The 13,356-nt window shown below is 49.0% G+C and overlaps 1 protein-coding gene across 3 annotated transcripts in view; it reads left to right on the top strand.

Annotated features, from left to right (window-relative positions):
• TNPO3 (transportin 3) overlaps nt 1-13,356 on the top strand; it is a 1,288,661-nt gene that overhangs the window by 956,306 nt on the left and 318,999 nt on the right. Inside the window, exon 16 of one of the 3 annotated variants that reach the window (XM_078677788.1) lies at nt 10,143-10,283. In XM_078677788.1, coding sequence (XP_078533914.1) covers nt 10,143-10,283 — 141 coding nt within the window. Of the gene's footprint in view, nt 1-10,121; nt 10,284-13,356 lie in introns of all 3 variants that reach the window. The other 2 variants (XM_078677785.1, XM_078677786.1) reach the window with 2 other exon arrangements.

The raw sequence follows: 13,356 nt of genomic DNA on the forward strand, positions 1-13,356 counted from the left end.
CCGCCAAAGGAGAGGGGTTCCCGTGACACGCCTCTTATTTACATCTGAGAGTCTGGCTTGGTGCAAAATGGCAGGCGTGCAAGTCCTCCAATGGTTGGCTGAACCACAAGCCCCATTGTAACTAAATAGATGATTCATGTTAACAAGATCTACTCAACATAGCGAGGTACTCGCAAGTGCTGCACCAGTGAGTGAGAGGGTATGGCCATGAATAAAAGTAAGAGACCGTTATCTCATGGACATGTTGACACAATCTGTCAATATCCCAGTCTAAGAGCTTCTCTCATCACAGCAAGCCACTGCCTCGGACGTTGGACCGGACGAGCTAGCGCTACTCGATAGAGCATTCGGGAGAGGAGTTGGCCTAACGGCTGGAGCGGCCAACCTAGAAACTGGTGGACCTGGGTTTGAGTCTCGGCCATAACGCAGAACATCCTGTGATTGTGGGCAAATCACATAGTCTACCTGTGCCTAACAAAAATGAATGTGTCCATCTGTAATGTAACTGGTGCTATGTAAAGCGCTCTGATACCTAATTCGGGTCAAGTTCGCGCTATATAGCACTCTGTAAAATAAAAAATTTTTTAAAAAGCCATGGTAGGTGAAGAGAATTACATGGGTTTAATCATACCCTAGTATTTTGAATGTCTGCTTATTTTTGTGTGTATGCCTGTTTTTGAAAGAAAAAAGTAAGAGAAAGGGAATCCAGACACTCTCAGGAGGTATTTTAAAGAAAATGGGTGGACTTTGAACATGTCTGCTCAGCGACAAAGATTAATAAATAACGTAAAAGGGAGGGTGGGTGGATGAGTGAGTTAGTGAGTGGATGGATGTGTGAGCAAGGGTGGATGTATAGCTGGATGGATGGATGGATGAATAAATGGATGGATGAAAGCATGCATGGGTGAAAGAGGGTGAATGATTGCATGAAAGGGCGGATGATGAGTGGATACGTGAAAGATTGGATGGATGAATGAAAGGTAGGGAGGATGGATGAGTGAAAGGAGGGATTGAGTGAATGGGGGAATGGAATAAAGGATTAAAAGGGTTGATGTATGGATGAGCGAAAGGGTGGATAAAGAGATGAATGAGTGAAAGGACGAATGGATAGATTTGGAGATGGATAGGTTTGGATATGAAAAACTGAATGATTGACGGAAGACTGAATAAAGGATAGAATGTAAAGGTTAAATGGTGGACATCAGCAGGTAAATGGTAGAATGAATGGATAGATTTGGAGATGGATATGAAGGGTGGATAGACAGAATGGTGAACAACTGAATGAGTGATGAAAGACTGAATAAAGAATAGAATGTAAAGGTTAAATGGTGGCCATCAGCAGGTAAATGATAGGATGAAAGGATGAATGGATAGATCGATGGAAGAGACAAGATATGTCTTCTGGGGAGGGTCATGATGAGTTGCTTCATTTGCTTGGTGCCGTACGAGCTTTGGTTCAACGTGGGGTTATTTTCAGTTTCTTCCTACTCGCGTGCTCAAAAATAAATAGTATTGTGCTAAACAGCAATTAACAGTATGACGTTAAGAAGGTGCAACTATTGCAAAAAAGGAAATGTTAACATATCACATTTCTCTTTCATTTTGTGTAATGAGTTAACCTGCTTTGTTTATATAAACACATTTCTCATGTGTTTTGGTATGTGCTGCAACTATTATAGAAGTTAACTATCATCATGTCTTGCCCATAGCTCCGCCCCTAGCCCCTCCCCCTCATTACACCTCTAGCTCATTTTAATGAGTACCTACACTTATTTTTTCCCATTTAAAGCACTGGGTAGAGGCGTTGTCTACCCGCAGATTCCTTAACACCCTCCCATCCTCCACTTTCTGCGAGGACCTTGCTAAATGTGTTTTCCATTTGCCTCTTTTCAGTTGCCATTGGTCTTCTTGCACAGGGGCTCACATTTGTGCGCCCCTTTGAGAATTGCTATATGTGACTGACTCCCTCCAAGGGGCTTCTTTACTGTCAGATGGTATCTTTGATTCTGCTTCATCAGGAGATTTTTACTCTTCTTCTCCTGCTGCCTTTCCTCCCTCCCGCCTTTTCTTTTATTCAGGGCTCTTGTCTCCTCAATAGTAGTCGTCTTTGGGGATCTGTGGAGCTGTTTCAGACCTTCATTACTATAGGGGAAGTGCCAGTCTTTCATGCTCTCCTGTAGTGGATTGTTGTTCTTTCTGTGCTCCGTCCTTGCTGGACGGCACAGTTTTACATGGTAATAACAGTCTATATCTGAAAGAAACAGGTTAGTATTAGATTCCTTACCCTAGAATATCCCCAGGCGTCAGACTGGATCCGGACATTTTTGCGTAGCAGTACCCTTGCGCGTCGGTAGGCGTCGTCTGCGGCTCCATGGGCGCTGGAATGACGTCGCCGGAGTACTTAGACGTTGCCCTCGTGCGCTGACGTCAGTTCCTCTGTTTTCCGTGCCAGCAAGCGCCGATCCGGAAAAAGTTGTACCCTTAGTCAATTTTGACTAAACTTTTTCGATCATTTTTTATCTATTTCGAAGTCTGTACGACTCCCGACGGTGCCGGTAGGGATGCCCGGGTTCAAACCCTGCGCCGACTGATGTCGGTTACCGACCCCCATCGCCGGTGTCTTCATTGCCTGGGCCTTGACCACGACGACCAGGCCTGTTCCGACTGTCGAGCCCTGACGTCTAAGGCTAGGCGGGAGCGGTCCCGCAAGCGGCTCGAGCTCCGGCAGTCGGCCCTGCGCCTCTCGAGGTCCCTGTCCGCGAGGTCGAGGGACCGGTTGTGGGGTCGGAGCCACCATGACTCCGGGAGTCGTCCGCGGTCTTCAGGCTCCTCAGGTAAGCATAAGAAGTCGAAGAGATGTCATCGCTCTTCCGACCCCCCGACGCGGCCGGGGGTTCGGGCGACACCGCCCACGCCCACCAATTGTCGAAAGGTAGGGCCGAATTCGACCAAGAACCCTTCAGTATTTGCCCGGCGTTAGCCGCCTCTCATACCATTCGAGATTACCAAACAAAGAGGCAGGCGCTGGAGACAGAAGGCAGGAAACAGGAGTTTATTCCGACGGAGCAGAACACGTCAAATCAGACAACAGGGTATCTTCTCGAGGTGCTCTAAACGCATCCTTGAGGCCTAGCCTCTTATACACAGGTTTATTGCTTTATTACATAAAACACATTCTTGTCAATACTTTGATGTACGGAAAGGCATCCTCGGAATCTCCGCTCCAAACCCGTTCCCACACATATTTACAGTAAAAGTCCCCACCCCGATCTCAGTAGGTGATGACTATCGCGCAGCTGGATATCCCGCCGGCTCCCGGAATGTGTGCAGCTGATCGGATCTCATGGGGTGGGGGCTTTTATCAGTCATAGATTCTTTGAAGAGGGACAGCTTCCTACTGTAAGGGGAAATAAACTGCATCTGTCGGGCTAGGTGATGGCCTGGGATCGGGCTGGACAATCAGGCAGGGAGGAAGAGGTTATCAAAAAGGGGCCTGTTCTTTGAATGAGATGAAAGAGCGAGGGGGTTCAGCACGGGATGTGGCTCGGAGACAGGGTCGCGCTAGAGGTGCGCTTATGGCCCAAGCAGGAGAAACCGGAGGCTGTCGGGGCACGGGGGAATGCTTGCGAGGCTGGGGTGTGAGGGGGAGAGGCGCGCAGGCTATTGGCAGTGGGCAGAGAGGTCGTGACACAAAAATGGCTGCCACCTACTTTCGCGATGGGGCCTAAAAGGGACAAGATGGCGTGGCTACTGTTTTCATGGTTGTCGCTCTACTTTCAACAGTGGCTGTGGTGAACATAAATGAACGCCGCTTATGTATACCGATTTTAGTCATTTTCCACAGTCCCCAGTTTTTATCACAAGTTAGTTCAGCGGGCGTCGCGGCTGTGAGAAGTTGGCCTGATATATGATGCTCACTAGTTCTAGTGATCACCTTGTATCAGTCCAAACAACTCTTAGGGTGATTGGTTGTAAGTCAACCTTATAGACCAGCTATCCTAATGGTAGCATGGACAAAGCAGTCTTAGGCTAAACTCTTTTGGCATGTGAAGCCAGCTGTTTTACCACAATATAACCCCTTGAATATCAGATGAAAGGACACCACACAGGTTGTTATGAAAATAAACAGTATATTTATAAATAACAACACCTCTGAACTCTTTATGAGGTCAGAGGGCTAAGCACATGACAATCTCTTAGGAAAAATACGATAAGTTGCACAAAATTACAATGGTGCCCTAGGGGCACGACAAACCATATACTAAGTAAGTGGAATGTGAAAGTCGATAGAAGGAATGGAGCTGTCCAGAGGCTGTAGGATCGATGGGACCACGCTACACTAACTCTAGGTAAGTAATAGGAGGCCCACGGGACGCGTGTGCAGAGTGTGAACTCACACGCGAGATGCGTAACAACGTCTATGGACAGGACAGTTCAAGTTAAAGGTGAGTACGCACAATCCTGACTAGTTAGGACTAAAACGACTGTGGAACTGGACACTAGGACAGTTAAACTACCCTTGAGCACCGAAGTGCTCTCGTTACCTCACCCACGGGCTGTGGGTGCATAGGTGTCAAAGTGTCGGGTTCTCGCGTTGAAGTCTATGGAGCCTGGAAGAAAAGATGCTGCAGGCGACCAGGAGGAAGATGTCCGGTGCGATCCAAGGGTGGATTGGTGAAGAAGATGACCTGAAAGCAGAGGGAACAGTGTTTAAAGTCACTAGCCAGTGACCGGTGTGGAACCAGGAAGGAACCAGACGCTGTCGTCTCGATCAGGTGAAGAGTGGACGCTTGACTCTGCTGTCACGTGGACCAGGAGGTGTCTTCGACGACCAGGATGGAGGCACGAGCTGTCCCACGCAGGCTCTCGCTGTCGGCGGTGTCGGATCCGGGATTGGAGTCAACAGGCCTTGGCAAAGGCAACCCACGCGGTGAGTGGAAAAGGCGTCTGGTGCGGACTAGGAGAGTCCGGGTCGCCCCTCTTTTGGAAGGGAGCAAGGGCCAGTCTGGAGCAACCAGACCAGCAGTGAAGATTTCAAGGTTCGTCGTCTAGGAGGCCACTAGCCAGCCGGCAAGTGACCAGACAACGCGTTGAGCAGCAAACAAGCAGAAGGGTCCCACGCAGATCTCGTGGAAGCTGGAGGGCTGATCTTCGGTGCAGGGGCTGCTCGGGGCTGGGGCTTCTCAATCCCCAAAGCACTTGTTCGAGTTTACCTCGGGAGTCATGCTGGAAGCGAAGTGCAGTTTCTTTCAAGCTGGCCGGTCCCACCTGTCTCGTCGCACCCACGGGTCTCAGCTTTGCTGCAGATGTGAGTTGAGGTCGGAGTGGTCTGGGAATCCGGGTCTCGTCGGGCTCTGAAGTCTGGATCCTCGAGGGAAGACGACAAAGTGAAGCCGCTGGACGCTTGATGGTGCCTGCAGTTGCAGGGTGGACACTCCTTGTCCACAAGGGAGATTCTTAAGTCTTCTGTGGAGCAGAACGTCGAAGTCCAGAGTTTCTTCTTGTAAAGTTGTTCAGGATAATCTAAATTGGAATGGGACCAGCTCCTACCTTTATCCTGCTAAAGGGGGCTGCACTACTGACTAGGTCCCTCCCCTGGGTGGGACCAGGAAGGGGGGTGGTTACACCCCCTATCCTTTGTCCGGATTCCCGCCAGAGCTGGGGCACCTTGTGTGCCCCAGGCATGTCTCATTCCTTTCAGGCCTGTCCTACCCAATACACAAAATCCTGTCTGGGGTGGTGCTAGCACCTCCCAAGGCAGGAAACCCTTTGTCCAAGCCTCCCTCGCTGGAAGGACTCCCAGCAGCAGGAGGTCAGACTTGTGTCTGTGGTGGCAGCATCCATTTTGTGATGCCAAGGCTCGAGTTAACTTTAACCGGGGTTCTCAGTTACATACATGTCGTGTCCCTCTAGAAGGGTGGAATGCTACCCCTGTCGCCAGAATTTGCGAGGGGGTAGTATTCCAATTCGTATGACACCTTACTCGACATGTTTTGATAATGTTATACCAGAGTTAGCATTTAACTGCGAGGTTGATAATGCACTTAAGAGTATATGGTATATGGACCCGGGAGACTGGATGGTAGCGTTGGACTTGCAGGACGCTTATTTTCATATCCTTGTCCTGCCGGCCCACCGGCGTTACCTGCGGTTCACGGTAGGCCACGAGCACTTTCAGTTTACCGTGCTCCCCTTCGGCCTTACCAGTGCCCCACGGGTGTTCACGAAAGTGATGGTGGTGGTTGCAGCTCATCTGCGCAGGTTAGGGGTTTCAGTCTTCCCCTACCTTGACGACTGGTTGTTGAAGGCGGGCTCGCCCCAGGCAGTCGTCAGCCACCTCCAGACTACGGCCGACCTCCTGCACCTGCTGGGGTTCTCCATCAATGTGCCGAAGTCACACCTGTGTCCCTCTCAGAAGCTCCTCTTCATCGGAGCGGTTCTAGACTCTGCGCAGTTTCGGGTTTATCAGGCTATTATTCTGATCTTTCAGCCGTTATCACGAGTCTCGGTCAGGTTGACGCTGCGGCTTCTGGGGCTGATGGCCTCCTGCATCCTTCTGGTGCATCGAACCCGGTGGCGGATGCGGGCTCTGCAGTGGGACCTGAAGTTTAAGTGAGTCCAGCATCAGGGCAACTTGTCCGACCATGTCTTGATCTCGGAGGGCACTGCACAACAGTTGGCGTGGTGGTTCACGGACCGCTATTGGGTCAGCGGCAGATCCCTCTCCCTACCCCAACCGTAGCACGTAGTTGTGACGGACGCGTCCCTCCAGGGCTGGGGGGGCCACATGGGAGAGGCAGAGATCAGAGGCCTCTGGTCTCCGGCGGAGTCCCAGCTCCACATCAACCTTCTGGAGCTGCGGGCGATCCGGCTTGCACTGAAGGCATTCCTCCCCTCTGTCCGGGGGAGTGTAGTGCAGGTGTTCACGGACAACACCACCGCCATGTAGTACTGCAACAAACAGGGCGGGTGGGGTCGTGGACCCTATGCCAGGAGGCTCTGCGCCTCTGGCAGTAGCTGGAACATCAGGGCGTGACCCTGGTGGTTCAACACCTGGCAGGTTCCCTGAACGCCAGGGCGGAGGAACTCAGCCGCCTGTGCATGATGGATCACAAATGGTGTCTGAACGCAAGGCCTTTTTCAGCAGTGGGGAGAGCCTTGGTTAGATCTATTCGCCACCGAAGAGAACGTGCAATGTCATCAGTTCTGCGCGTTGGAATTTCCAAGGCGGCACTCGCTCGGCGACGCTTTTCGTCGCGAGTGGAGCTGCAGTCTGCTGTACGCCTTTCTGCCTATACCACTTCTGCCCAGAGTGCTGTAGAAGATCAGGCGCGACCGGGCCCAAGTTATCCTTGTGGCTCCGGACTGGGCGCGAAGGTACTGGTATCCCGAGCTACTCAGTATGTCTGTCGATCCCCCGATTCGTCTGCCTCTTCAGGAGGACCTTGTGTCGCAGCAGCAGGGGACGGTCCTCCACCCGAACCTCTCCAGTCTCCACCTCCATGCTTGGAGAATGAGCGGCGACAGTTGAGGCCATTTGACTTGCCTCCTGAAGTTTGTACTGTGATTCTGGCAGCCAGGCGTCCCTCCACAAAATCGGTATACGCCTGCAGGTGGAACAAATTTGTGGCATGGTGCACAGCAAAGGCTGTGGATCCTCTCTCTGCACCCCTTTCTGAGGTTCTCCTCTTCCTTCTTTCTCTTGCCCAGCAGGGCTCTGCTCTGGGCACTATCAAGGGCTACCTTTCTGCCCTTTCAGCCTTCTTGAGGCTACCTGACCAGCCATCTTTGTTCAAGTCCCCCATTGTAAATAGGTTTTTTTAAGGGCATCACACACACGTTTCCTCCTGTTCCATTCGTGATTCCCCAGTGGGACTTGAACCTTGTACTTACTTTTTTGATGAGCCACTTCATAACTGTCCTCTCTGCCTTCTTACTCTGAAGACTGCTTTCCTGGTTGCCATCACCTCTGCCAGGAGGGTGAGTGAGCTCCAGGCTCTTTCCTCTAAACCTCCTTTCCTTTCTGTCCATCCGGACAAAGTTGTGTTGCGGACAAGATCCTCTTTCCTGCCCAAGGTAGTCACAGCCTTCCACATCGGGCAGTCCATCACTTTGCCCACCTTCTTTCTGCATCCGCATCTCTCGAAAGAGGAAGAGAGGCTCCACCATCTGGACCCAAAACGTGCGCTCTCCTTCTATCTGGATTGCACTCGCCAGTTCTGGGTCGATGACCAACTCTTCGTTGGTTACGTGGGCGCTAAGAAAGGTTGGGCGGTGCACAAGCGGACCATCTCTTGGTGGGTCGTCTTGTGCATCAAAGTATGCTACTCCTTGGATAAAAAGGAGCCTCCTGTTGGGCTGAGGGCCCATTCCACTCGGGCCACAGCAGCTACTACTGCCCTTGGCCGGGAAGTCCCCTTGCAGGACAAATGTCAGGCAGCTATGTGGGCCTTGCTGCACACGTTTGCACGGCACTACTGCCTGGACAGCCAAGTCCGGAGGGATGGCTTCTTTGGCCGTTACGTCCTCCAGGACTTTCTGGTGTGATTATTGGTTTGCAGACTCACCACCGGGGTTGGTATTGCTGGGGCATCTATTCTAAGGTAAGGAATCTAATACTAACCTGTTTCTTTCAGATGCACAAGTTACTTACTTTCGGTAACTATATATCTGTAAGAAACAGTAGTTAGTATTAGATTCCTAACCGACCCACCCATCCTCCCCGTTCTGCGAACCGATATCTAGGGTTAGGGTCATCCCCTTTCAGGGCCCTAGTTTCATGGCACCAGTGTTGGTTTTTATCATGGCTCTGCGTTTCTGGCGCGGAAAAGCTGTGTATAAGAACTGATGTCCGCGCGTGAGGGTGGCGTCTAAGTACTCTGGCGACGTCCTTCCGGCGCCCACGACGAACGCGGAGCTGCAGACGACGCCTACCGACGCGCAAGGGTACTGCTACGCAAAAATTTCCGGATCCAGTCTGACGCCTGGGGATATTCTAAGGTAAGGAATCTAATACTAACTACTGTTTCTTACAGATATATCGTTACTGAAGGTAAGTAACTTGTGCTTTTGTCTGTTGAGGAACACTTCCCTTGTTGCTTGCATTTGGGGAAGGGTCTACCTTTCGCTTTGCGGGATTCTTTCTCACAGCTTTGCTCCACTCTGGCTTTTCACTTATATGTTGACAGTTTCTGATACTGTCTTTTACGATGGTGTTTTGCACCATTCTACTTCTTTATTTCACGGATTTTTCATCCTTCGCGCACTGTTCCCATACGTTCAGTTTTTGTTGGTGGCTCCGGGTTGTGCTGCGGAAATGTTTCTCCAAAGAAGACTGACGTCTGCACGCCGGGAGTGACTTCTATGACCTCGCTGACCTCCCGTACATGGACGACGCCAGGCAGGGTCGTGTGGCGCAGTACCCCGACGCGCAGAGGTGCTGCTGCAAAAAAAAAATTTGCACATCCAGTACGATGCCTGCGGATATTCTAAGTTAAGGAACCTGCGGCTAGACAACGTCTCTACCAGATACATCGTACTTCAAAAGATGAGGAATCTGCAGTTAAAAGTTTCTAGCAGAAGTGAAGGGAACTCACCTTCAACTCTATCTAATTGAAGATCCCTCACTGATGCACCTGCTTCCCTATTCCCTGCAGCAGACTTCTTGGTATTACTAGGGCTCCTTATCTAAGGGAGCAGACTGTTCTGCTGTAACCTGACATTGAGCAGGAGTGATGCTTTCATAAGTCACTAGCGGCACATGGTTCCATCTACCGGCACATGGAAGCAATTCCTGAAAACAAATTCTAGATCCAGTCTGGAGCCTTTGGAAGTTCAAGTGGTGAGAAAGTTAAGGTTAGATAGACTATGGGCAAGAAAGAGTGTTACTGAAGGTAAGTAACTTGTTGCCAGACTATTACCAGAAATGTGCTTTGAGAAATATCTCTATACGAGACATATGTTGTACTTCATCTTAGCGCTGAATCACTAATTTCTATCAGTTGATAGTTGTAATGTTGTGAACTACTATTGGGACTTTAGGAGTGAGAATCATTAGATCTCTAGGTCTAGAGAGACTTTCACCTCTTCTGCATTGTAACTTCGCGGTCTGCGACTTTTCGAACTTTCTGATCTTCATGCAGATCTGGCCAGTAATGTCAGAGACTCTGAACAAGCATCGGGCTGATAACCGGATTGTGGAACGCTGCTGTCGTTGCCTTCGCTTTGCTGTTCGCTGTGTTGGGAAAGGGTCTGCAGCTCTCCTACAGCCGCTGGTTACGCAGGTAAGTGGTAGTTAAAAATATAAATTTTCCAAAACCCAATAAAATTGATTGTCAAAAAAAAAGATATAAATTTTCGTACACAGTAAATGTATTTTATTTTCCTTTTGTTTGTATGTGTAGGAAAGTGGATTATTATCTAGTGTGGTAAAGTATCCATCTGAACGGATAAGACCACCATCTGCTAGATTTCACACATATTAATTAAAATAAATATGGTCAGTCCCTGGTAATGTGACATGAAGCAGTTGGGCTTAAATTAAAGGCAATGTGTAAGTAATGTAAGCAGTGCATACATAGGAGAATAGGTCGTACAAAATACAAGTAATTCCCATAGCTAATGTTGTGAGTAAAATAAAACCAAAACAACAAAATCCAATAAGAGCAAACTGAGATATACATTTTTAAAGATTATAGTGAAAATAGCGCCACAAAGCTCTAGTGATAGTCTATGGAAGTGGTAGATTGGGCCCTGAGTGAAATTTAAAGCTGAATGTAATAGAGCTCTGGTCGTATCCTCAAGCGGATTAGCTCCAGTGAAAGTCTTAAGTCAGAAGGTTCAAAAAAGTTATTTAAAAGTTTCTAAATCCCACCACAGAAAGAAACATGGTTATCTTTTTCAGAGGTGCGAAGAGCCTCGACCTTAACACAAAGCTGAAGTTCAGTCCGACACCATTGAACTCCTAGTCTGTTACTTCTCTTCCAGAGCTTCAGGGGGATATTTGGGAAAAGTATTTTTTTTCCTTTTTTTTTTTAAGTTTCCAAACTTCTTCCGTGTTGTATCTTTCATAGATTAACATGCTTGAATCATTTTCCATCATTGAAGTGAGAGTCCCACGGTATAACTAGAAAGCAGTTCAATAATAAAGCGCCTAGAATGGCTAGATTTCTCAACTTTAGTAGCCTATTAGCTTCATTCAAAAGGAACCAAACTCCAGCCAATCAGGCTGCAGCACCCTGTAGACCTTTTCCTGTAAAGGGAACCATCCTTCAAATGTTACCACAAGTCATGGGAAGAGAGTTTTTCCTGAGCTCTACTCCTTTAACCCAAATACATTCACCACTTTAGAGATTATGTTCTGACACATTTGACTACATTATCAAAATTATACCACCTGGTAAAGGTTGCCAAAAAAATTACTTCTCAGACCTTGTGGAACCTGTGGACCAAAGAGGCTGTATTCAGAGGATTCACATATACTTTGTCCACCCCTCTCATAAGGTAATAAGGTAAAGGGTTACAAGGTCTGTCCTACTGGTTTTTCTAAAACTTTAAAAGACCAAGAAGGGAGAGTATTACTATGGCTTAAAAAACAATCTACCCAAAGGACACCCTATCTTTAGCGGAGGATAGTGTGGATTCCTCAGAATATAGCCAAAAAGATCTACTAGAGAGAGGTCAGAAGACCAACTGCCGCAGGAACCTCCTAAAAAGGCTTAGTAAAAAAAGATCCTAGGTATTCAAGAGAACGAAGCCCTTCTATTGAATGCTCACAAGCATAAAACAAGGACATTTCCACAGATAAGTCAAGGTCTGAACTTACAACACCATCTACCAAGTTGCTTTTGAAATTTAATATGCCCTCCTCAGCACCTTTAATCGAGAAATTGTCGGCAGGTACATCGTCAATGAAAAGATCATCCACGACAATCTTGTGAATGGCTACGAGAACAAAACCATCGAGGAAGTTAACAACTCCGTCTTCAAAGGTGAACAAGATGTAGGAAGCTGGCTCTGTGTATACTATACGAAAATGAGGCATAGTGTGCACAGAATACAGTGGAACCACAAAGGTAGGCAGAGGTAAATGGAGATAGCACCTTACTCTCTATTTGTGGTAGTGTTGTTGAGCAGTAAGAAAGTGGCTCTATATATACTGGACCAAAGTAAGGTACAGTGTGTGTATAGAGTCCCCAGAGGTTTGGCAGAGGCTAAAGTTAGATATAACCTTACGCTCTAAAGTGGTAGCTTGGTCGAGCAGTAAGGCAGTATCAGAGTACAGTGTAAAGCATTTGTTGCACACACCCTGTCAGCAAATGGTCTCACACACTCAAGAACTGAACCCTAGGCCAATTGTTTTGTATCAAAAGATTACGTTGTTTTATTTTAGAACCAATAAGGTGTAAAAATGTACTTTCTCAGAATGAGTTACTTTAGTTAAATACTTTTCAAATAGCATTAGAATTTTTGAATGCAATAGAAGACTCTTCCCAAGATTTCTCCCTTGTGACTAAGGAGTAGTCACCCTGCAGCAGCAGGCACCAACCAAGTATCGCGGTTTGTTGCCAGTCTCCCCTCCGGATCAAGACTGCTCCAGCACGACGAGAACCGGCTTCCCTGGCACCTCTGACCTCAACCTACATCATCAGCCCAGCTGTGATCCGTGGGTGCGACGAGACCTCGAGGGACCGGCCATCTTCAGAACTGCACGACGCTTGTCCAGCACGACCACCGAGTGACCCTCGACTGAGTGCTTTGGGGTAAGAGAAGCCCGACCCTGAGCAGCTCCAGCACCGAAGTTCAGCCCCCCTGCATCCACGAGATCTGAGTGGGGCCCTTCTGCTTTTTGCTGTTCACCGCGTTGTCCAGGTCACTTGCCCGTTGGCTAGTGACCCCCTGACGACGAACTCTGACGACAAACACCGCTGGTCTGGTTGCTCCAGACTGGCCCTTGCTTCCCTCCTTCAGAGAAGTACCCTGGACCCTCCTGGTCCACTCAAGACGCCATTTTAGGTCCACCGCGTGGGCCCTGCATTTGCCAAGACTTGTTGCCCCAATCCTGGGTCCAGCGACGTCGACAGCAAGTACCTTCGTGGGACAGCTCGCACCTCCATCCTGGTCGCCGACAACGCCTCCTGGTTCGAGAGACTGCAGAGCCCAGCAGCGCCCACTCACCTGGCTGAGGTGACTTCGTCCGGTGCCATCCTGGTGCCCACCTAAATCACTGGCTAGTGATTCAGAACTTGGTCCCCTCTGCTTACAGGTTTCTTCCTCCCTGATCCAGGCTTGGATCACCACGAACTCCTTCACTGGCCGCCTGCCAGCAATTTTTTTCTTCAGGCTCCTGGATCTTCA

This window comes from Lissotriton helveticus, chromosome 1_1 (assembly GCF_964261635.1).
Source record: "Lissotriton helveticus chromosome 1_1, aLisHel1.1, whole genome shotgun sequence".
Classification (NCBI taxonomy): Eukaryota; Metazoa; Chordata; class Amphibia; order Caudata; family Salamandridae; genus Lissotriton; species Lissotriton helveticus.